Below are 25,195 nucleotides of genomic sequence, written 5' to 3'. Positions count from 1 at the left end.
GAATACTTAGGTAAACAATCACTTTGGAGTTTTTCTTTAGTTGTTTGGAGTTTGATAACGTTTTGTTACAGCACAAGAGTTCACTTTAAAATACCAAATGGATAAATATGTGGACAAATCTTTTTTCATACAGAAAATTAGGATGACTTTTAAAGGTATTGAATACTTTTGCACGTCACTGTATGTTTGTGAAAGGGCTTGGTGGTAATTCTTTTTACCAGTATTTTCCCTTAATTCTGAAATGATCACAGGGCTGAAGTTAGGTACGCATTCGGCTGGCATTTTATTCACTCCCAGCTACTCCCAGTATAAGCTTGCAGTCAGCTACTTATTCACACAGCTTTGGCAAAACAGCTTCTTATTCTAGTACAACAGCAAGGCAAAATATTCTAAAGCATGTACATTAATCAGCATCATTACAGACTGATCCATTATTTTAAAAAATAAACATTCCACATTTTGGTCCTGCATGGGTCAAAATTGTTAAACTCTAATTTAACAAATGAATCTGTCCTGGACAAGTTTATATATGCCATTGTCACAAAACGATGAAAATTAAGGTGGCCCAACGTCATTTAACACTTTACAGTGCCCATTAAATATCACAGTAAATCCCATTTATCTGATATTGAAGTGGGAATACTTTGTCAGTTTCACCCTGATACTCGCACTGGGCAGAGCAAAACTCCGCTGCATCTTAAAAAAACGTATCTGTCTTTTCACAAAACTGTGAAAGGTAAGGTGGCCCAATATGATGTAACTGACCCATGCAGGTCCTAAATGTTAAATGTTTAGCTTTTCAAATAATGGACACGTTTAGTCAATTAATATACACGTTATAGATGTGCAAGCATTGCAGTTAGGGCTTTGCACTTAAAACCCTTTGTTCGTGGGTTCAAGTCCTGGGACTGACACTGTGTGACCCTGAGCAAGTCACTACAACTGTCTGTGCGATGCGGCGCGGTGCGGGGTCGTCGACTCGTCGTGCATAATACATCTAATTAGTAGTAACTAAATGTTATGTTGCATAAAGACGTCAATCGTAAATGTTGAATATTTTGCCTTTAGAATAAGTAACAGTTTTGCAAATACTGTGTGAACAAGTACAGCTGCGGGTTGCAAGCAAGCATGTAGATGGGACCGAATAAGAAGACGGCCGAATACATACCTAACTTCAGCCTTGTGTTCATTACAGACTCAAGGGTAGATTCTGTTAAATAGTAATAATTACCACCAAGTCCTTTCGCAAACGTATGGTGCGGAAAAATATATAGTGTAGTTTAAACGCAGATGCGTCTCCTAGACACATCTCTTTACACTCCATGACTCTACCGGCCCTTGAGTTCCTGTTTCTTGCCCCGCCCATTTCCTCTGAAGATCACGTGAACAACCAATATAGTTCACACGCAGAACTGATATAGTTCATACAGAGTTGCGATAGGGTGCGCACGCATAACCAATATGTTTCATACGCGAAACCGACATAATGCACACATATAACCAAAAGAGTTCAAGCGCAAAATCGACAGGTTACCCACATGAAACCAGTATAAGACGTGCACGAAACCAATATAGTGCCTACGCAAATCCATTGTTAGACCGTCACAGAACGCAAGCCAATATAGTTCATACGCAAACCGATAACATCAACCGAAAATCAATGCAGTTCACTCACAAACCAATAACAAACGTACTGGAACCAGTTATATTCACACGCAAATGAATATAGTTCATATGCAAATCAGTGGTATGCACGTACAAACGGATATAGTTCACGCACAAACAGATAATATACTGACACGAACCAGTATAGTTCATACGAATGAAACCAGTATAAATGTAAATATTCATAGTGTTCACACGTAAACCGATAGATTACACACAGAAATATATGATTTATGGCCTGTTTGGCCCCTCATAAAAAAGTTTATCATTGACCGAAAGCTGCACGGTGATTCTGGTATTCCAAATTGCAGCATTTCATTAAAGGGCGATCTATATCAGTAGGTGGTAACCTGCTGAACCTAAGCTGGATCATCAGAATAGTAACAATTCTGCAGCAAGAAGTCTGATCAAACTCTTTCACCGCACCACCAGTATTGGAGTAACATGTCCAACAATGCTGCTCAGATTGCTGGAACCAGGATCCAGCGATCCGCAGCTCCTGATCTTTTGACTTCAAGGAACATTAAGTCATTTTCCCCTTGGAGACGTACACAATCCTCATAGCAAGCCCTCTCAGTGTCAGTTGTCATACTGAAGTCACCTATGACCAGAGGAGTGTCACCTCACAGGCACCTATCAAACACTGAACAAAGCTGCGAATAAAACATCTTCCTCACCAAGACATCACTCACTGTGGTCGGAGCATCACTGAGACAACTAATAAATCACCCTTAATCCCTTAAAGTGCCTTAATCTGCAATCTCATAATACGTTTATTGAAAGGAGTGACATCGGACATCATTGGAAGAAGCCAATCCATCACAGCAACTGCTGTTCCCGAGTATGACAACCATCAGAGTGACCAGACCAATAAAATGGTGTACCCACCTATGGAGATCTGACCAGTCCCTGGTCTGCATACCCCAGACAGTGCAGCCACTGAAATGTGTAGTTTACAAAGCTCCTCTGACAACAGGGAAAGATGGTCATCATGCCATAGAGACAAGACGTTTCACGGGTCTACCCAGATGGGCCACCTCAAATTGGGACCCAAGAGTCACACCAGTTCTGATCCATTCAAATGGCCTTACCCTACTGGCTCTCCAGCTGTTTCGACTCTCCCAGCGATGAGGCTCCATCCCCTTTATAATACGAGCAGCCTTCCTATGGGCATCTACAGCAGAGCAAAAAGGAGTCCTGACTGGCGTTTCGGACCTGCATGAACGTTTTATGGTGACTGGAGTGCCAATCTTGCCACTAACTCCCAAGTTTTCTCTGCAAGTGGGAGGACGATTTGCAGGGCCGGATCCAGTTTAACACCTTACCCAGGTCTTGGGTTTTTAATGTACATCTGTATTTAACTTAATACGAACCTGTCATGCTGTATTTTAATTACCAAATGTAATCAGATATCTTGAATCAGAACAATTGATTTAAGTTGTCAGTGATACACCTGAAATTTAAAAATGTAAAATGTATTTTGTGAATATTGTGTCATCAGGGTGGTAATGGTGTTCATCATCTAAGGTGCCACATAGAGTATACACACAAACACACCACAAATAAAAAATAATATTTGGAAAAAAAAAAGTAATAACACTAACAAAATATTTTATGCTTCTCAGATTTACATTTGAAAGCACATTATATTTAATTCATAGTGGAAAATGGGTCATTGGATGACCACGGTTATCTTTGTGTTTTATTTTTGTGTTCAAATTATTGACAATTCAGTTAACTGATTGAAATGATAATGTAAACATTTTAGCAAAAATCACAGGATTGTTTCATTAAATGCATTTTGAAAACTGGTAAGTTGAATGTTAGTGCAAGAGGCTGACAGGTAAATAGGACATTTGTTTTTCTCTGAGCCCAACAACAAGCTGTACTTCTTAAACACACCACTAAGGGGAGTAATAACACCATTCAACGAAGATGAAACATGAAATCTAAAAACAGGGATTTAAGTTTACAAAATGTGTGGACAAAAGTAATGAATCACAGAGCTCTTTCATTAGAGAAATGAAATAATTTATTTCAAAATATTTATCAAAAATAATACAGATAAATTTTACAAATGTATAAACAAGCTTTATTGAAAATTTGACAAATACTCAGATCTGCAACTGGCACTTTTAATGTACACTTGGTGTATAAGGCTGACAATATAAAAGGATGTCACTATGTCACTGGTGCTTTCATAAAACTTATTTAGGGGTTCTGCTCTCCAGACTCAGAAACACACCACATATGGTAACAAATTATCCACTTCATATTTTATTCAAAAACTGTCATTTTGCAAAGGAAAATTATTAGGCAACTAAGAAAATTTATTAATAAATGATCTTTGAGTACTTCCTATGAAAGTGACAAGATGACACCAATCCATTCCCCGACATAAATCCCAGACCACTTCCTTGTAAAGTTTATGAGCATTCAAACTAAGTCTTCAGTTTTCTATCAACTTGACAGACCCCTCTTATAAATCAACATGCAGAAAAACAAAAAGAGCTAATCTATCAGATAAACAGCAACTTTGCTAGGCTGATTCAAACACAAGACTAGGACTGTGCAGAATCTAAAGATGTAATGGCCCTCTAGCTCAGTGTTGACATCAGCAGATGTTAAGTTCCCTATAACTCATCCTGTTAACATCCAAATAAATACCTCTTTCTTATGATGTTTACTAAAAAGCCATACATTATGAATGCACAAATATGTCTGTACACTGTAAAACATTCTTTAGAAAATGCAGTAATTGGTTTACTGACCTAAAATATTTTCCCTGCAGACTGTAAGCTGATCCTAATCTTTATGTAAACTTGTGCAGCAAGTTTGTATAACGTAAAAAGGGAAAAATAAAGCGCACACACACACTTGCTATCCTCCTCCACTTTCTCTATCTGCTTTACTGTGTCAAGTGTCACAGGGAGCTGAAGTCTTCACCAGGAACAAGGAGCAAACTCAGAAGAAATAACAATATTTCTTCCAAATGTAAAAGCACAGTCACATATGGGCACCGGGAAGTGATAAATGTGCGCTCAACGTATAGCTGCCTATCAAGCCTCAACATTTTGGAATTTTATTTCATTTTTTGCTCTTGCACAAAGATTACTCATGTTTAGATCCCGATTTGATGACAAACATGTTAGAATATGAAAGAGCCGGAAAACAGAATATTTTTTATTTCCAACTAGCCTCCTTCTACCTCATTTTTTCCTACAAAACATTTGATATGATTTTTATCCTTGATATTTTGAAACTCCTAACTCAATATTTAAAGTTTTCCCTTGAATAAGGCAAACTATATTTTAAAGTATCTGTATTTAACAAAAAAAAAAAAACTTAACATTTTGCATTTAAGAGAGGAACATACAGTAAATGGAATTTTAAAAATGTAAAACCCTGACCAGTTTTTTCTGCTTCAATGTAAGCATTGCCAGCGCTTACTCTGATCTCTTCTAGAAATGCTAAAGTTGCAGGTTTTTTTGGGTGTTTACATGATATACCTTGAACAGTTGTTTGGCTGCAAGGCATGTGAAAGACAGTCGAGTAATCACAGTACAGGAGACATGCATATTCTATCCTGCCATTTACTACTACATTTAGCTCCTTCTCCATTTGCTTAGCTTTGACTTAAGTATGTCGCACATAAAGCAGCAAAGCAGTTGAAAAATTACTGATGTTAAATAGTAAATCTGAGGTAACCAATTACAGTAAGGCCCATTTTGAGCATTAGGTGTTGCCTTAATTGGACAGCAGATTTTAAAGCCAAGTCAACAGAGGAGAGCTGCCAAAATTGGAAAACAAAAAAAAAAGGAAGAAACAATATTGATTCAGTCTGACTCTCTAGAACAATAATCTCCTAAAAGACTAGGATCTGGAAAGGTAGCATAAGCATCACTGCTCTCCTTTCCTAGACAACGAACATGTTCAAAAGAAAATATGAACTTTAGTTTTAACAAAGAGTCCTTTAATCAAACATGCACATATAAGCAAGCCAGAGTTCAATCACACAAGGGGATCTGGAATCCCTGCCCGTTCAACTTTTTCTCAGTAGTCTGTCACATTAAACCACATATAGGCAGACACATACTTAAATATATACACACTCACTCATTCCCACTGAAGCCTTTGCAATATGACCTGCCCACCCTAAATGCTGATTCTAGCTGCACTGCTCAGGATTTCTTCACTTTGCTTCTATCCTTGAGGTAGGTCTGGTAGAAAAAGGATGCAAAGAGTATCAAGTAACTGAGGTACATTAAAGATGCCAAAAACACATTGTCCGGGTATGAGTGGCAATCTCCTTCTCCCATCCAGAGAAAGACCATTCCACTGACTGTTATACCCATGACCATCTGCGAAATCTGCATGGAGGTAACAACCATGGCACAGGACCTTGGCACACGTACTCCTGCTGCACGAGCTGCATAGTAGCTGTACATCACAGCATGCACTATGAAATTCATGGTCATGAACCAGCCGCCCCCAGCCACCTTGTCTTTGTAGGAATACCAGGAGTACAGCAGCACCGTAATGTGATGATACCAGTGCAGGAAAATTAGCCTCTGCTTTCGCAACACAATGAACACAGTGTCACCTGCAAAAGATGATGAAGAAACAAGTTAGGAGACGTCACTCAAACTGGAACAAGCAAGGATCATACAACACATACACTCAGTTGCAGGTCATCATGATACTCAAATTTACAACCTCAGTACTTTGCAAAGTATTCAATATCACATATATATGCGATGCAGTGAGGCCAAGGTGAGAAAACACAAGCAGACTTAAAAATCTAAATTAAAAATCAGTAAGGAGACTCCTCCAAAGGGAGTACACTTGTTCAAAAGCCTATATAACTGTCATATATTCAAAAGTCAATAAAATGCCAAAAAGAACAGCACGGCTGCCTTTTATAAACGTCAACAACAGTTTAAAAACTTTACAGGAATGAAAACAATTTTGTTTTTGAGCTAGTGCACTTGTTGAAAAGCCTCCGACACTGCCATACATTTACGAATCAATAAAATGGAGAAAGAGTGCAGTCTCCAGTTAAATTACTCTAGACTGAAGCAGCGCTTTCCAGACTTTTTCATAGCGACTCCTTCTTCAACCCAAGCAAGAACTTTCAAACTTCTGCTTGACACCTGAATGGAAAACACCCGAGTAAACATTTGAGAATGAATGCCTGTTTTAATAGTTTGTCTTTTAAATGTCTTTGCATTAAGTTCTTGGGCGTAAAGAATTAAATTCTTGGCATTATTATTATACTGTATTTTTTTCCTATGCTTATATCATACTGCATTTACACAAGTTGTTGTTGATAAGATCTCATTACAGAATATAAAACACTGCACAACAAAGTTTTGGCTTCTTGAACACTGTTGGGTGTTTCTTATAAATTTTTAGGGTGCTGATCACGAATATCACTTCACAATTTACCCATCACGTACTGTTCCAGAGAAATCTTCACTTCTGTCATGATTTTTTCTTATATTCGTATTCAAACATTTTTGCTCCTGTAAGTGACTTATCAACAACGGTTTCTGCAGCCTGGGCATGTCTAGGCATTGAATCAGGCCAGGTTGGAAGCTGTTCTGTGGAAGTTGACATGCTGGACACGTCTGAACAAGCTTGATGCAGTCTCAGCATGCTATAAAGGTGGCTTGCATAAACCGATCCTGCTCATTTGGTTTATATAGATAGTCAGTGTGTATGTATAGTATCGGTATAGTAAAGTATAGTATCTGTAGCAATATAACAGTAAGTAAGCTTGATGCCTTAAACGTTTTAGTGTCGGGCGATATGTCTTGTCAATGTCGTAACAGCCGCGATACATTCTGCTATATCAATGGTGAATATACACTTGCGCCTCAGAGACGTTGGATGACTGCTCTTATCATCTGTATTTTGGCTGCAAAATTGGTGATCAAGACAAGGAATGGGCACCTCACATTTGCTGTGGAAAATGAGTATTGTATAGTTTTACATTTCAGGATCAACATTTATCTATAAAATATATTTTTGACAACACTACTCAGTTGATTTTCAATTCATATAGTGCCATTCTAGCTGTGCACAACTGCACTGTATGAAACAGGACACACAAAAGCACCCAGACAAGCACAAACTTACAAAGATTTAGTTCCTAGCATTTTGGCAATGCTAATTCACTTCCAGATTCTCACCTAATTCCGGGGCTTTGCTCAGCACAAATGCATACGCCCAGAACTTGCTGATAGGGCCATTATAAAAGCTCTGGTCGCAAACCGATTGCTTGAAGCCACTTGTGTTCAGTATGTGCAGCATGTATTTTCCAGATCGTAAGGCACCCACTATGCTGTAGAGAGGCAGAAAAAGGTTCAATAACAGTTTTAGTAATTGAAAATAAAAACACAGTGAAATAGCTTTCATTGATCATAATTTTAGATATACTGTATAGATAGATAGATAGATATGTCATTGGCAGATATACAATACCATCCATCCATTTTCCAACCCGCTGAATCTGAACACAGGGTTATGGGGGTCTGCTGGAGCCAATCCCAGCCAACAAAGGGCACAAGGCAGTAACCAATCCCGGGCAGGGTGCCAACCCACTGCAGGACACACACAAACACCAAGCACACACTAGGGACAATTTAGAATCACCAGTCCACCGAACCTGCATGTCTTTGGACTGTGGGAGGAAACCCACGCAGACACGGGGAGAACATGCAAATTCCACGCAGGGAGGACCCAGGAAGCGAACCCGAGTCTCCTAACTGCGAGGAAGCAGCGCTACCCACTGCACCACCGTGCCGCCCATATACAATACCAATAAAAAGTATTCACTCTCTAATAACTTTTCACATTTTATTATTTTACGACACTGAATCACAATGGAAATAATTTGGCATTTTTGATTCTAGTAAACACAAAATGTTTGTGTTTAATGTCAGAGTAAACACAGATTAATGCAAACTGGTCTAAATTAATTACACACATTAAACACAAAATTTTTGATTGCACATATCATGTCCTTTTCCAACCTGTTAAATCCAGACCAAGGTCACAGGGATCATTGGAGCCTATCCCAGCTACCATAGGGTGCAAGGTATGAACAAACCCTAGATAGGGCTTTTGCCTATCACAGGGCAAACACACACACACCTCTCTGTTCCTGTATATCCAGAGCCATTAATTAAGGAGTGGCAGCAAATTATCCAGTGTTTCACAGTCTATAAAGCCACAGGGCTTAAATGAAAAATGGAAGAGAGAATATATGCTACTTTTCTATGCAAAATGTGGCAACAAAGCCTTTCACACAAGTTGCCATATAAATATTATCCGTTGTGGCAACCTTGGTAAAGCACTCTTCTGCACTGTACTGTTACCATGGCATCACAAAACAAATTCAGGCTTCAAACACAAGAGGTGTAAGGGATGGCCGGAAGGCCATAACAGTCAAGCAGACCCAGTGTGACAGATCTACTCAACAACCTTAATGCTTCTAAAAGTGGAATAATGGGTTGTAGATACATGTGCTGGGCATAATATATGATATCAGCTGGTCAAATAAAAAGGATCCAGAGATGTTCCTAGTGGTATTGTCTAACACCAATTACAAGAAAATAAATCCTAAGCAACTTACCTGAAGACCGCCAGGCTAAGAGACCATATCACAAGGGGTCGGCGTAACTCCATTTTCTGCCTCTCTTTCATGAAATGTTGACCTCCAAAAATCACAGCAGCATAGACAGCAGAGAAAAGAAAGGATTTGCTCCTTTAAAAAAAAAGACACAGATATAAATAAATACTGTGCAGAAACCATACCTTTAAGTCTTAAATACAAATCTCCCCAAGCTGGCAAAGAAGGATTGCTCAAGTTCATTATTCTGTCCATATCCATACATGACTTCAGACAATCTATTTTACATCCAATCTGAAGTTTGCAACATTCTACATTTTCAGTTCAAAAGAAAGTTAAATAAGCCAGTAGCTGCTGTACAAGTGACAGCTCCAGGCATCTTCTGCCTACTAGAAGAAAGGGTTCAAGGATGCAGAGTAAATGTGAAACACACAATCTAGCTAGGTCCCAGCCTTTACTCAGTGTGCAAACCAGTTGTATTCCATGAGGCAGAAAATATAGGGCACCATAAAAATCACATAAATCCCGGTGATTGACCCACATACAGAAAATGTTTCCATTCTGAGGGTGGGGGTTTGTTGCACTTAAAAAAATTAGTGCATGCCTACTAATTGTAGGTTTTGACACTATTATAAAAACTGATAAACGCTTTGTTTCTTTCAGAGATATTAAAAAAACACATAATTTATCTTTTTATTTTTAACTTGTTCTTTTGTAGTAACTAATTATTGTTAAAATGAAAAATAAATGTACCTATAAAATGTCTCCTCCCTTGTTATACATTCATCTTCTGAACTTGCACATCCAGTTAAGAGTTGTGTGGAAAAGGAACTAATCCTGATAGGAATAAGGGCAAATCAGCAGCCAACTGCAGCGGTCAGAATTATATTGCAAGGCACAGTCATGTACGTACCTACTAGGCCAATTTAGCCTTAATATTTATTTAGCCTTAATTTTGTTTTTAAGATTTGAAAGAAAGTCAACGTTCCCTGGACAGACCTATATGTACAAAGAGAAAACATGTCAAATAGATGGCACCTAAGCCAGCACAGATTAACTATACCTATTATGCCACCATGTTAATTTTCAGGTTTGTATGCTTTATAAAGCATCAAGTATTGATTCAAAATAAATTACATAACTCCAGGCCAATGCAAATTTGTACAGTTTTTGAACATGGGTGGGTTACTATTACAAAGTGAAACTTGAAAATGCTTACTTGCAGTTTTCGAGTACAAAATATTTACCAGGGGCCACATGTAGAAATGGTGCGTATGCACAAAAATGTTGCGTAAAAACATTTCCACATTCAAATCACAATGTATAAAACCTAAACTTGGCGTAAAGCCACGCACATTTCCATAGTAGCTCATACCCTGTCGTACGCAAGTTCTCTGCTCGGTTTTGCAGACTGGCGGCACCCAGCGTCAAAGCAGTGCTACTGTTCCTGTGTGGGTATCCTTTCTTTTTTAGATCCACGTCCCGGACACGGCTTTATAAATACACTGAGATTAACCGCATACTGTTTATTAATTTAATGCATCCGATTGTAACTAACCTGTAACAATATAATGGTCCACAGAATGGTCAAACTATTCCAAATACCATAACTGCTTTAGCGTTATTATTCTCACTGCACCTCGAATCAACTTTTTCCATATTACTCTCACTGAACCACTCAGAGTATTTATATCACTGTATCAAAGTGTGAATCACAGCTGTACAGCAGCTGATTGGAAAGAGAATTGTCAGTATACAGCATCAAGTACACGCTGCCTCAGCCATGCTGTCTATTGAACTGCTGTCATATGAGAAACGCTTCAGAGCCTTTCCTGTACTGACCTCACAGTTCAGAAACAGTTTCATCCCAAGAACACTCAATCAGTCCATCAAGTGCTCCTTGTAGAACTGTTTGTACTTATTAGTACAATCACCTCACTGTAAACTTGCACTACAGTTATAATACTGAACAAACTGAGCCATTTTATAAAGTGCGTATTTACATATGATGACAATATCATTTTTAAGATGAAATGCAGCAAAATATGTTTATGTTATACAGATAAAACTAACTTCATTTAAAAATATCTATATTGTTAATAATTAAACATGTGAGGACACGGTTTATTATATTATACAGATAAAACTTTAATTTAACTTTAATTACACGGTGCCGCAGTGCTAACGAGCCACTGGCGCACTGTTCACGGATTGTTCCTGCCTCGCACTGTATTCTTGCTGGTGCTTATGCGCCACTGGAAGGATAGATGGACAGAATAATTAAACACGTAATACAAAGATATTTCGATGTTCCTTAAATGTTCTGAAGAATCGGCATTCTAAGCTTACAGATGGCTTAACATCTATTACAGAGCTGATGTGTTAATATCTATTACAGAGTGTGGCGATTGGGTATTTGGAGAAATAAAAGTAAGGACAGGAATTGGAGGTTAGTACGTTTGAAAGAGACAGTACTGCTACAATAAAGTATTTCATCAAAGGTAGCGCACGGCACAGCAAGCATCTTGTGTGAGACATGAACAATCACTGCGCCACTAAGTTCCCATGCTTAATAATATGCTTTAACTCCTATCATCATGAAAATGATATTACATATACATCTCAGTATTTTAATTATTCAGAGAGCTGTAATATCACAAATGTAATGGATTCTGTGTCCTGTCGGAGGAAGAGAAAGCCCGAAAGCACGTAATGATTCACACACATAGAGCACATAGAAGATTAAATACAAAACAAAGCGTTTAACATGTTACTTTAGTTACAATGGGATTGAGAAACTAGTAAATTAAACGATTTTAAGATGAAGTTTATGATGTTCTACTTTAATGACAAAATAAACTATGTGATTAAAGTGGAAATTTAGAGATTTAATTTGACATTTCGTGCTTTTTTCCCCACTGTGTGCCAATTTTTTTTCTCTGTACCCTAATAAGCTTTCATATGACACTCAGATGGTGGGCTACGACTTGCCTTTTCACGGCAACTGATATCTGACAACTTCTTTTTTATTTCGGGCACCATGCGACTTTGTGAACTTGAGCTTTCGAGTTTCTCCGACATGCTATGTTATTTAATCAACTTCCTTTTATTGTTTATACCACTGTATAAACCAACAAATAGTATGTTTTTCTTTGCCTCCACTTGGTATTCGCTGAAATTCTTCTATTTTCCCTCTTGCTTTTACCATTGACTTTTCACAGAAGGCTGACTTTAAGGGCTATTTATATTGATCTGCATATTCAAAGAGGTGTAATTCTGGGAGGAATTGGGGCGGGACAGCAGGCACGTGCACATGCGTTATTTTTCACATTGACCAGGATTTATGTAGCGGAAAAACATGGAAGTTGGCGTACGCAACAGATTTATGCATCTGGATTTTTTTGTGCATAAGCACATTTCCGCCTTTGTCCGTACCCCATGTTATAATGTGAATTCCACGCATGGCGTTATACATGAGGCCCCAGGTGCCACTGAAAGACTAGTAGGAAAGACTTGCCATGTTGCACCAATTACACTACTGCGCATAATCTTTCCCCAAATTAAAATACATAATTGAAAAGTCAATCATCGTCAAAAAAAAAAAAAAAATGCAACAAGAGATTCTGTAAAATCTGTAGTTTAGATTTAGAAACGACATCCGGTATTCTTTTTTGAAATCGGTCCTCTAGTCTTATTCAGTCTCAACATTTAAAACAAACTTAAAAAGCGGCTTTTGCCACCAAATTCAAACAGATGTATTATGGTACAGTATGTGTAATGTTAAGCATGCACATTTGAGGATTGCCTTCTGGGTTCATCTGAGGTAAGCACTACCACTCTGGGACACAAGGGGGCCTGGTCACTGATGTTTAGCATCTCCCTTTTCCCCCACAGTCCTGAGAAACTGGCAACGGAGTGAAAATTACTCCGCCTCTTGCTGTTCCTCTGCTATAAAAATGAGACTCTCATGGCATGGCACGCTTCATTCAGGAGAGAGCAGACAGATGACTGGAGCTTCTACCGGAAATTGACACACCCGAGAAAAGACTGAAGAAGCCTCTTGTTTAATTTATAGTTAACCTTTCTTTTTCTTTTAATAATAATAATTATTTGCATTTATATAGCACTTTTCTCACTACTCAAAGCACTCAGCAATTGCAGGTTATGGGCCTTGCTCAAGGACCCAACAGAGCAGAGTCCCTTTTGGCATTTACAGGATTCGGACCAGCAACCTTCCGATTGCCAGTGCAAATCTCTAGCAGTGCAGATCTCTAGCCTCAGAGCAACCACTCCACCTTTTGCTTTATTGGATGTGCCATCGAGCACCTGTCTCTGTTTAAGTACTGTGCAAATATTTAAAGAAGCGACCCAGTTGGGGGCCCAACACTTTCTCTGTGACCAGTGTATTCCCTTGGTCAACAAAATGATTTTCAGATTTTATGCTTCTCAACAAAACTTTGGTGGTTTTACTGTAATGTCCCACTTCACAAATGTTGTACATCTGTGAACTGTTAGTATCCTTGTGAATTGCTATGCAATGTTAAAAGATAATGATGGGGTTTACTAAAGACAACATTATATAAAGTGCACCATTGATTACACATACACAGTTTTACGAATAATATCCAGTATAGTCAATGATAATAAGAGTCAAATGCATATTCATGTCTCATATAAGGCCAAGGCTTTAGAGCTAACCAAAAAAAAGGGAAAGAACACATCCAGCTCTGGCGCTTTGTGAACTTTTCCCCACCTTTGTAAGAGATTTTTAACTATTGAAGGGCATTCTGTAACTTCTAGTCCCTCAACTAAGAATATGGCAGAGGTGAGCCAATTAGGGAATTGTTGGCTTGATGTGGCTTACACAATAGACGAGCCCTCCCTGCTCTGGAGATTACAGTAGAATTTACAGCAAACATTCTGCATAGATCTATCAAGGCTTGGTAAAAGCAATTATAGCGCACTATACTGTGATAGCCCTAGAAATAAGCCCCATGACCAGGTTATATAATATTTACAGTATATAATATTTAATTGTTCTCTGCTAGGTCGAGTTGGAGAAAAATATTTGCTGGAAGATAAGAAACAATGAGAATGTAACTTTTTGGACAGACATCTGCTGTGTGCATTTAGGTTACACAGAGACTAACCTACATATCCCTTAGGACTTATTTTTCTATTTATTGTAACATGTATTTTCTCCCTTTTAATCATGCTTTCTTTGAGGTTTATGCACAGTTTTCATTTTAAAATTCAGATCATAATGCTCTGGTTCAAGATAACGAAATTGCATTGGTATCCAGTCTCATGAGGTGAGATGAAAAGGCACAAAAATTCAATAAAAGTGTGGTTCAAAAGACACAAAACTCAGGAATGAACAAAACTAACACAATGAAAACGCATTCAAATAAATATCACCAATGTCCCTTACCTTTCATCTCACTACCAAATATACAGAGCAATAAAAGAACAGCATAGTTATTGCATTGGCTATACACCAATAAAACTTGGCATTCACATCATAGAGTCAACAGTTCACTCACCTTAACCTTTACTGTCTAGAAGATAAGAGGCAAACACTGTGTGCCAACAGGGGCAGATTTACAGGCAACTGAAGTATGCAATTCAAAGTGAACATCTGACTCACTGTGACTATGTCATTTTCATTAGTCAAACAAACCCAGGTACTATAGTCACATTACAAAAAAAAAGCTGCTTGTATCCTGCATCATGCATCATGCCACTCTAGAACCTTTCTGTATCTGAGAATTCTCACGATATTTAATATACTGTATATATTAATAAGATACTGGTAAGATTAGCTAACCGTTTTGATAGACTGAACAGCCTTGCCTCATTTCTAAAACCGATGTTTTTGTACAAAAAGGCATGGACGCACTACTACACAACTAATCCTGGTCACCTGCAAGAGTGCTCAAATTAAAAATATAGACAGACAGATAGACAGAACTTTATTTGTCCCCAGGGGGAAATTTACCTTTTAACAGAAGCTTTTTAACTACATAAAGAGATAAGATACATAAATACAAACACACACACACACACACAATGGTCTGAACACACAGCAGAATGATTAAAAAGGAAGAGACACAGTCACAGGCATATTGCTGTTGGTATAAAGGAGCTCCAATAGTGTTAAATCACACACTTATGCTTAAACGTTTATTTATTGGCTGAAAGTCCTCAGTGTTAATGTGTCAAAGAATGATGTACACCATGGTTTATAATAGCATTCAGTTTTGTTTTAATTCTCTCCAGGGGGTCCACAGTGCATCCCATAACTGAGCTTGACCTTTTAATTAGCTTGTTGATTCGTTTGGCCTCTTCTGAAGTGATGTTACAGGCCCAACACAGCACACACTGACCATTCCAGAGTTGTAGCAGGTGTGATGGATAACACTTCCCACATTAAAGGAATACAGTCTCCTAAGGAAAAAGAGCCTGCTCTGCCTTTTCTTATACAGTTCCTCTGTGTTCCAAAACCATTGCAACCTGTAATTGATGTGGGTCCCCAAGAACTTGTCGTTGTGCACATCCTCTAAATCCACTCTCTGAATACAGCAGTTTCTTGGTTTTGCTGAAGTTAAGATGCAGACAATTCATTCCGCATCAAGAAACAACGTTCTCCACCTGATTATATATATATATATATATATATATATATATATATATATATATATATATATATATAAACTGCTCAAAAAATTAAAGGAACACTTTGAAAACACATCAGATCTCAATGGGAAAAAGAAATCCTCCTGGATATCTATACTGATATAGACTGGGTTATGTGTTAGGAATGAAAGGATGCCACATCGTTTGATGGAAATGAAAATGATCAACCTACAGAGCCCTGAATTCAAAGACGCCCCAAAATCAGAGTGAAAAAATTATGTGGCAGGCTAGTCCATTTTGCCAAAATTTAATTGCAGCAACTCAAAATTGTACGCAGCACTTTGTATGGCCCCTGTGTTCTTGTATACATGCCTGACAACATCGGTGCATGCTTCTAATGAGATGACAGATGGTGTTGTGGGGGATCTCCTCCCAGATCTGGACCAGGGCATCACTGAGCTCCTGGACAGTCTGAGGTGCAACCTGGTGGCATTGGACGGACCAAAACATAATGTCCCAGAGGTGTTCTATTGGATTTAGGTCAGGAAAGTGTGGTGGCCAGTCAATGGTATCAATTCCTTCATCCTCCAGGAACTGCCTGCATACTCTCACCACATGAGGCCAGGAATTGTCGTGCACCAGGAGCCACTGTACCAGCATAGGGTCTGACAATGGGTCCAAGGATTTCATCCTGATACCTAATGGCAGCCAAGGTGCCTTTGACAAGCCTGTAGCGGTCTGTGTGACCCTCCATGGATATGTCTCCCCAGACAATCATTAACCCACCACCAAACTGCTCATCTGAATGATGTTACAGGCAGCATAATGTTCTCCATGGCTTCTCCAGACCCTTTCACTTTTGTCACGTGCTCAGGGTGAACCTGCTCTCATCTGTAAAAAGCACAGGGCACCAGTGGTGCATCTGCCAATTCTGGTATTCTATGGCGAATGCCAATCGAGCTGCATGCTGCTGGGCAGTGAGCTCAGGGCCCATTAGAGGACATGGGGCCCTTGGGTCACCCTCATGAAGTCTTTCTGGTTGTTTGGTCAGTGACATTCACACCAGTGGCCTGCTGGAGGTCATTTTGTAGGGCTCTGGCAGTGCTCATCCTGTTCCTCCTTGCCCAAAGGAGCAGATACTGGTCCTGCTGATGGGTTATGGACCTTCTATGGCCCTCTCCAGCTCTCCTAGAGTAACTGCTTGTCTCCTAGAATCTCCTCCATGCCCTTGAGACTGTGCAGGGAGACACAGCAAACCTTCTGGCAATGACATGTATTGATGTGCCATCCTGGAGAAGTTGGACTACCTGTGCAACCTCTGTAGGGTCCAGGTATCTCCTAATGCTACCAGTAGTGATACTGACTGTAGCCAAATGCAAAACTAGTGAAGAAACAGTCAGAAAAGATGAGGAGGGAAAAATGTCAGTGGCCTCCACCTGTTAAACCATTCCTGTTTTGGGGGTCATCTCATTGTTGCCCCTCTAGTGCATCTGTTGTTAATTTCATTAACACCACAGCAGCTGAAACTGATTAACAACCCCTCTGCTACTTAACTGACCAGATTAATATCCCATAAGTTTCATTGACTTTATGCTATACTCTGATTAAAAAGTGTTCCTTTAATTCTTTTGAGCAGTATATATATATATATATATATATATATATATATATATATATATATAACACATTGGTAAATTAGTTATTTAAAAAAAATGACACAGGTGACACATATCAAATAATCCTTATCCTTTTATAAGCAAGTGCAATTCCACAAACAAGCTTATCTATACAAATTCACAATTTCTAAGCACAGACCAGTAAGGACTAGTCAAATGGTGATAAGCCAGGTCTACTGTGTTTGAATTGGTCATTATAAATATAGAGATTGAATGAAACTATGAAAACTTTTATCCAAGAAAATTTGGCACAAAAGTAAAAATTACTATTTTATGTAATGTACATAATTCTGTAACTGAAATAAGCCTACAAACATCATCATGACATTAAACAGAAACAATAATAAAAACAATTTAATAAATGCAGTTCAAGACACTCAGAAAACAAAGAGAAGGCACAGAGGAGACAGCACCTGTACAAAAAATATGATGGACTCTTTTTAGTATTCATTCAATCCATTTATTTCAATCTCACTTCAAAAAGTTCAGCGTAGCAGGAATCAGAGGCTAGGCCATTGGCACGGCAGAATAGAAACCTGAAAAATAATCACTACTCAGTCTCATTGAGGACAGATTTTAACTTCAAGTAGAAGCTAGTGGAGAGATTTGAAGATTACAAACAATAATAATAATCCTTTAAATTTATATAGTGCTTCACTCACTACATAACACTAGAATTACCAAAGCTTATGAAAAACTCGAAAATCCGGCCCACCTTAAATCCGCTCGTATGTCTCCATTCAGCGTCTTTTGCCTTTTAAATGTGTCGATAAGCCCAAGTTGCAAGCAGCCTACTATCCCATCCTCCCACCGCTCCAGAAACTGCAAAAATCCCTCTCACCTCATGTCTTGTTTTTCAGGGTGTCAGGTACCTAGAGCTGTACAGGCTAAAAAAATATCGTTATTTGGAGCACATGCATTTCATGTGTGTTACGTGTCTACAAAGATATATGTAAGTGTAGCATGACAGAAATGTTGAACACATATCTAAAACACAATGTTTTCAAACACAGTTGCGTAGGGTGCAACAGGAGCTTCCACCTGCAGCTAAAGTCACTTCAGCACACATGTACTGTGTCAGCATGCCCGTGTTGATCAAACAGAGGACGCTCTGCAGTCTACTTGTGACTTTACGCTATAGGAAGATAAGTAAATAAATCAAGGTAAATAACATTCCATCTGGCTTTTATATAGGTAACATATAAATGTTTCCTATGTATCTATCTATCTAAATGCCATCACTAAATATAATCACAAACAGGAGTTTCCACGATACGTTGGCGAGCTCTGTAAGCCATGCTGTTTTGTTGAAGGACAGGTGTGGGGCAGATTGGCTGACAGGATGACGCCGGACCTCGTCCTGCATTGAAACGGTGCCATCTTTCACCTTTACGCCTGGTGTAGCTGCGTTGTTCTTATATGCGACTGGACGTTTCTTGCGGGCAGGGCTTCTGTTCTCTTTCTCCGATCTGAGTTCACCACTGTTGCAGCTCGTCTTTATTTGAAAACAGCAGTGTCAGATTGGGGTGAGCGTGAATGCGACTGGGAGAATAAAACTGAATAAAAAAATGATAACCTTTACAAGTACAACACATTTACACCAGCTGTTACAGACTCAAATAAAAATGTACGTTTTTATTGTACAATAGTAACAGTAAGAGCAGCTCACTACTCAAAATGTTTTTTCTGTGACACATGAAAACTCGAACCGGCGAGCTTTTGAATAGGAGTCAGCAGCTCTAACTGCTGTACTACCAAAGCAGTCACTACAAGGACGAGCACTAACGCGATTTCTTTTTCTCCGATTATAGTCTTGAATAAAAGCACACTTGTTCTGTTATATATGTACCTTTTGTGAAAGTGCTTATTTAATATTTGGACTTCTGTCTTCACACATTATTAGGGCTGCAACAATTAGTCAACGTAATTGACGACGTCAACGCGTCATAAACAGAACCTTCAATAGAGGCTCCAGTCACAAAGAACCACATTGATTTTTTTAACTGAAATGCATTACATGAACGTCAGGGGGCAATATCGTTTGTTGTTGTTTGTCAAGACTGCACACAGTCCTACCAACAAAGAAGAACATCTTAGAAGAAGAATGTAGAGAAAAATAAACATGGTTGCAATGGTGAGTCGGATAGAGGAGGGGGAAGGTGATGGAAAAAAATTGAGACAGAAACTTTCTAAAGTGTGGGAGCACTTCACCAAAAAAGAAAAAAAAAGTTTAATGCAGATTATGCAAAGCGGAGCTTTCTTTTCACGGTAGCACCACCGCGATGCATGAGCATCTGAAATGCAAGCATCCTGGAGCTGTGATGCCACCGTCTCTTGAGAGGTAAGTTTTAGCGAGTAAAGTTAGTGTCACGTGTTAACGTTAGATTATACTATAATGTGTATATCAAGGTTTCGACAATGATAGTTAACCCTTAAACCAACACATACTTGAGGGTTAATGCACCCCTGGACACCAAATACTTTTCAGCTGCAGTTTTTAAGTAAACGTCACAATTCAAAAAGAAAATGTGAAATTTTAATGGAACACATTTTTTCTCATGCAAAGAGCATCACAATTACTGCAACACTGATCATTTTACACACTGTAAATGAACTGTAAAAACTACAAAAAAAAACTACGGCAACAATCTATTATTATATGTTCAAGGTGCAACTGAAGCCAGTTGATGAAATTCAGTAAATCACCAAACCAACTGCACTTGAACTGGCTGCAAGCAAACACGCAGAGATAAACGCTAATGACTGCAGGCTCGTCTAGTGTAGCGGCTGAATCCCAGAGACAGTGAGGCTGCAGTTCTGCCGGGTTCGGCAGTGCTCATCAGCTGGCTGCTCAACGGATGTACGGCACTGACTGATCAGCTCCGGCGTGCTTCCAAATTGCTCTGTGAAGCAAATATAGCCGGTTGCGGGGTTCAATGAATGTATGTCGCCAAATATACTCGGTACTTGGTTAAGTTAAATGCACTTTTTTTGTTTAAAGACTATGTGCGCTTTAGTTTGTATTGTTTAATTTATTTCTTTTTTATTGTGATGGTCACACTAATATAAAAACATCTGATTATTTTCAAATTCATATGTTTCACTGGTTATTTTAATTTGATTATTAATAATTTTAATCATGTTAATGCAGAGACATTAGGGTGACATAGATGGACAGATGTGAGCAGATGAGGTAAGACATGCACTGGAGCCCAGAACAGGATGTGCAACCAAAGGTCGCAGGCATCAAAATAGTCAGGCATGAAATAATCGTGACTAATCGCAAAACAAATTGAACGATTAGTCGACTACCAAAATAATCATTAATTGCAGCCCTACATATTATACACTTCATGTCAAAATTTTGTTGTTTGTACTAAAACATGGAAAAAGTTTGTGTTTTAGGTATGTGTTCAACATTTCTGTCATGCTTACTCTTACATAAATCTTTGTAGACAATAAATCTTTGTAGACACAGAACACACATGAAATGCATGTGCGTCAAATAACGATATATTTTTTAGCATATATAGCTCCATGTACCAGACTCCCAGACAAACAAGCCTTCAGTTGGGAGAGTTTTTTTGTAGTTTCTGCAGCGGTAGGGCAGGGGGTGTGGTTCAGCAGGCTGCTTGGGCTTATTGACACATTTACAAGACAAAAGACACTGAACGGAGACGTGTGAGTGGATTTAAGGTGGGCCAGATTTACGAGTTTTTCTATAAGCTTTGGTAATTCTAGTGTTAAAGTTCTTTATATTGATAGAGTGGAACCACTTCAACCACCACCAATGTGTAGCATCCACCTGGATTATGTGACAGCAGCAGGTATAGCACCAGTTCACTTACCACACATTAGCTATTACGTGGTGGAGGGGTGAAAGAGAAAGCCAATTACAGACAGGGGATGATTAGAGGACCAGGATGGACAAGGCTGTGATGGACAATTTAGCCAGAACATTGGGGATAAACCCTACTTTTTTCAAAAGATATCCAGGGATATTTATGACCACAGCATACCAGAACCTCAGTTTTATATCTCATCTGAAGGACAGTGCCATATTTACAGAATGTCTATGTCACTGAACTGGGACATTGGAATCCACACACAGACCACTGGGTAAGTGCCCCTAACACCTCTTACAGCAGCCACCCCTGCTTTTTCTATATATTCTTCCATCGAAGTATTAGCTGGGACCAAACATTCTTGGCTTCAGGTGGATGACCTCTTCTGAAGAGCAGGTGGCATGTCTGCTAACAATACAGGCAAAAAGGCAGATTGTAAAGATTTAAAAGATAAAATTTTTTTTTTAGAAAGAACTGCACAATGGCTCTTTAACTTGACAAGAAGGCACATGTCCTATCTCAGGTACCTAACAGCCACTTAGAAACAAAGGACTCTTGAATTATTCTGGGATGTTATAGTTTACATTTTTAGAAGCATATTTTGTCAGAACAAGTGGGTGATGTTATAAAGCTATGTCCAGTAGTTTTTACAGGTAGCCAATATACTAGAAGGGGAATATACACACATCAACAAGCCTGCAGGTTGGGACAGTAGCACAGTCATTAGCTCTGTTGCTTTACTGATCTAGCATCTTGATTTGTACCCCACCCAGATACTGCCCATCTGGAGTGGCATATTCTCCCAGTGTTTACAGTTTTATCACAGGGTTCTTTTTTTTCTTCCACAATCCCTAAAGACATGCAGGTTAGGTTCATTGGTGAATTAAGTTTGGCCTCAGTGTGGGTGGCCAAGTGGGTGTGGCAGCTCCCCAATGGACTGTTACCCGTTTCAGGGCATTTTCATGCCTTCCACCCAGTGAAGATGGGATACATTCTGTGCCTGTGTCCCTGCTTGGGAGTAATCAGATTTAAGAATGAGAAAAATGCATGTGATGAGTAATTAGTTTCTTCTTCCCATTCATCTTTTTTTATTTTAAGATTTCTGGTTACTTTCCTCAAACCCCTATTCTACTAAACAGAAACACCAGAACTACAGGAGGAACCTTGGGACTGGAGGCAGCATTCCTATCTGCATTCCTCAAAATTTAATAGAAAGAATGTATTTATCTGCTTTTTATCAAGAGTCATTCATCCAAAATTTAGGTTCTGAAAAGTAAGAAACAGTCTTTGTAATGCCTGATCAGATAAGAAAACACACAGACCCAAACCACCCTAGAAACAGAATTGGACACTCCCAATGCGTTAAACCAAGACATTAACCTCTTTTTATAAGACCAGAAAACAGGAGATAATGTATTTACAGGTTTTACTGTCCTCTTTACGAAAACTGGCATTATGGTATATGTAGTTAATGGCACAAATTATTTTCTACAGCTATACTTAATATTTCTGCCCTTATCAAACTGTACACATTTTTTGTACACTGCACACCATACAATCTAAAGAGGTCCATGATACTTAGTGGCATTTCGCCTAAATCAAAACTACTGCTCACATCTCACCGGCTCCCACCAAAATCACAAGCTAGTGAATACTCATGAGGTTAAATGCTGTTTCTAAAGAAAAATGCATCATTTTTTAATACAGTACCATAATTTCAAAAGACTTTATTGAGTTTACAAGATTACAAATATTAGATATAGTAACTGGCTTGAATAATAAAACGTAACAGCAAATATATTTTGCAAACATTAGTTACAGCAGTAGAAAACCAAAAGTGACGCTTGGAAGTTCTTTCTCTAATTACATTTGCCTGAAATTCAGTCAGATATGAAGTCAGCTATGCACATAGTAGACATCAATTTATAGTGACACTACAAGTTTCTGAAGCTATGAGAGATAGACACACCACTAACCTAACCTTGTACCTATGTACACTGGAACAACACATCTCAAAAACATTTCTAATATTCCAGTTTAGATATTCCCGAGAAAAAAATGGATTTTAGACTTGAGGATGGCTCAAATGAAACCAATTCCATTATTATTATGCATATATATGTCCTTGCCTGTTTTTTTAATCTAGATAACGTATCTAAGAAGCATTCTTATTGCTAAAGACATTGGACGGTTTCAGTGATTATCTTCTGAAGCCACTGAAGATGTAATCACTAGAAATCTGGTCAGGTACATGCAAGTCATTTGCAGTTTTATGAAACTTAAAAAGGGAGCAGAGGACAAGGAAAAGCATAAGATGTAGAAGATTTAAAATATTCTCCATAAACATATTCATCGCTGGGTTAGAGACATATTGGTATACATAACTTGACCATACCTAACTCTATATTGTGCATCTGTTATTAAATTTCAAGTTGATTTGAACTGTAATCTGGCTCAGTCCGTGAATGTGAAGGGAATTACTGTTGCTACGATTCATTATTTTGTTCACTACTTGTGTATGTTACGAGAATTCACTTAAGAATTCAGAATTTTGCGATCGGAGCAAATCAAGGACATCCAAAAATCAGAGGGCCAGACTATCAAATTATTTTTTCTACTGCTACCCATAGTCGATTAAGGAGTGACCAGATCCAGGAAATAAAATACTCTGCCGTTGACAGCACCCGCCCTAGCTAGGCAGCACATGCCTATCTCGGCAGAGAGACGGCATTATCCATCTTGCGCTTAAATAAAACGAGCAGTACTATTTTTTCTCTACACTACCTCTCATCCCTGCGTTAAGTCGTATCACTTCCTTTGCAGATTGAGGTTTTAAGTGCGTGCTAAATTTGCTATTTACAAGAATAATTTAACAGTTTTTAAGTTGGTAAAGTTCAAGGGCAACGAACAAGTGGTTTATTCTTATTAAATATGAATACCCCACAGCACGACCCACGTACGTGACTTCCCGATCGTCCCATCACACTTTTTTGGCAACCTGACAAAAAAGTTAGCCGTTATAAGATGAAAATAGCACGTGCCAGAAAATGGGGGGGGGCGACTGGACTCCACTTCTTCACTCCTGTATATGACTCACCAGTTCTCCTGCATCCATTGGATGGCTTCTCGCTCGTCGAAGCTACGTTCGAAGTCGTACTCATACTGTGACAAGCTGTCGTGACTCTCGTTGGTCATCATTATGAAAGCACCATTCACCGGCGAAATACTACCGAATGAATGGACTCGCCGTTCTCTACAGCGCCACTTCACACAGAATGATGGGCGGGGCGATGGCGACACGCCCACCAGGAAGAGGCTCCACACCTGTGTCTGCGCCGGCTGACGATTGCTCAATTCTCTTCCGCCCATTTTATGTGTTCTAGAAAAATCTCAACGCCGTTTTTATTTTTAAGCCGTCCTTTAAATAAAAAGTGGCGATTAAACAAAACAAAACGAAAGAGCAAGGCGAATTGATCAAATCAGCTGTAATTTCTTCTTTCGTTACGGAAGAGAAGGTAGTAAACAAGAATAGCCTGTGTCACCCGTTTTCCTGGTGTAGCACTTTGTTGTTAAATTACATACGTTATGATCTTAAACCGAATATTTAAGACATCAACTAAATACTGTTAGAGGGCTTAAAACAAAAAAGAACAGGGTTGCACTGAGATACATGGCAGCGTTGGGTATTGGTTTACGTGTTTGACTGTAAACCGCAAAGCTTCTGGTTCAGCCCCAGC

The 25,195-nt window shown here is 38.8% G+C and overlaps 1 protein-coding gene across 1 annotated transcript; it reads right to left on the bottom strand.

Moving 5' to 3' along the window:
* Positions 1-5,160: 5,160 nt before the first annotated feature.
* On the bottom strand, positions 5,161-24,739 carry elovl6l (ELOVL family member 6, elongation of long chain fatty acids like). Its single transcript, XM_039768632.1, has 4 exons — positions 24,556-24,739; positions 9,305-9,436; positions 7,860-8,011; positions 5,161-6,268 (listed from the first exon to the last, which is right to left on the bottom strand). The coding sequence occupies exons 1-4, from the start codon at positions 24,654-24,656 to the stop codon at positions 5,847-5,849; spliced, it is 807 nt and encodes a 268-aa protein (XP_039624566.1). The 5' UTR covers positions 24,657-24,739; the 3' UTR covers positions 5,161-5,846.
* Positions 24,740-25,195: the final 456 nt, after the last annotated feature.

The sequence above is a fragment of the Polypterus senegalus genome, chromosome 1, assembly GCF_016835505.1.
Source record: "Polypterus senegalus isolate Bchr_013 chromosome 1, ASM1683550v1, whole genome shotgun sequence".
In the NCBI taxonomy this organism is placed as follows: Eukaryota; Metazoa; Chordata; class Cladistia; order Polypteriformes; family Polypteridae; genus Polypterus; species Polypterus senegalus.
Note: the sequence above shows the minus strand (reverse complement) of the source record. Positions and strands in the feature narration are given on the sequence as shown.

Coding starts and splice junctions, on each gene's coding strand:
- elovl6l (XM_039768632.1), bottom strand. CDS start 24,656: ATGATGACCAACGAGAGTCACGACAGCTTGTCACAGTATGAGTACGAC. Junction 9,437..24,555: donor CAATGGATGCAGGAGAACTG/GTGAGTCATATA, acceptor TTTTTTTTAAAG/GAGCAAATCCTTTCTTTTCT. Junction 8,012..9,304: donor CTTAGCCTGGCGGTCTTCAG/GTAAGTTGCTTA, acceptor GCCTCTCTACAG/CATAGTGGGTGCCTTACGAT.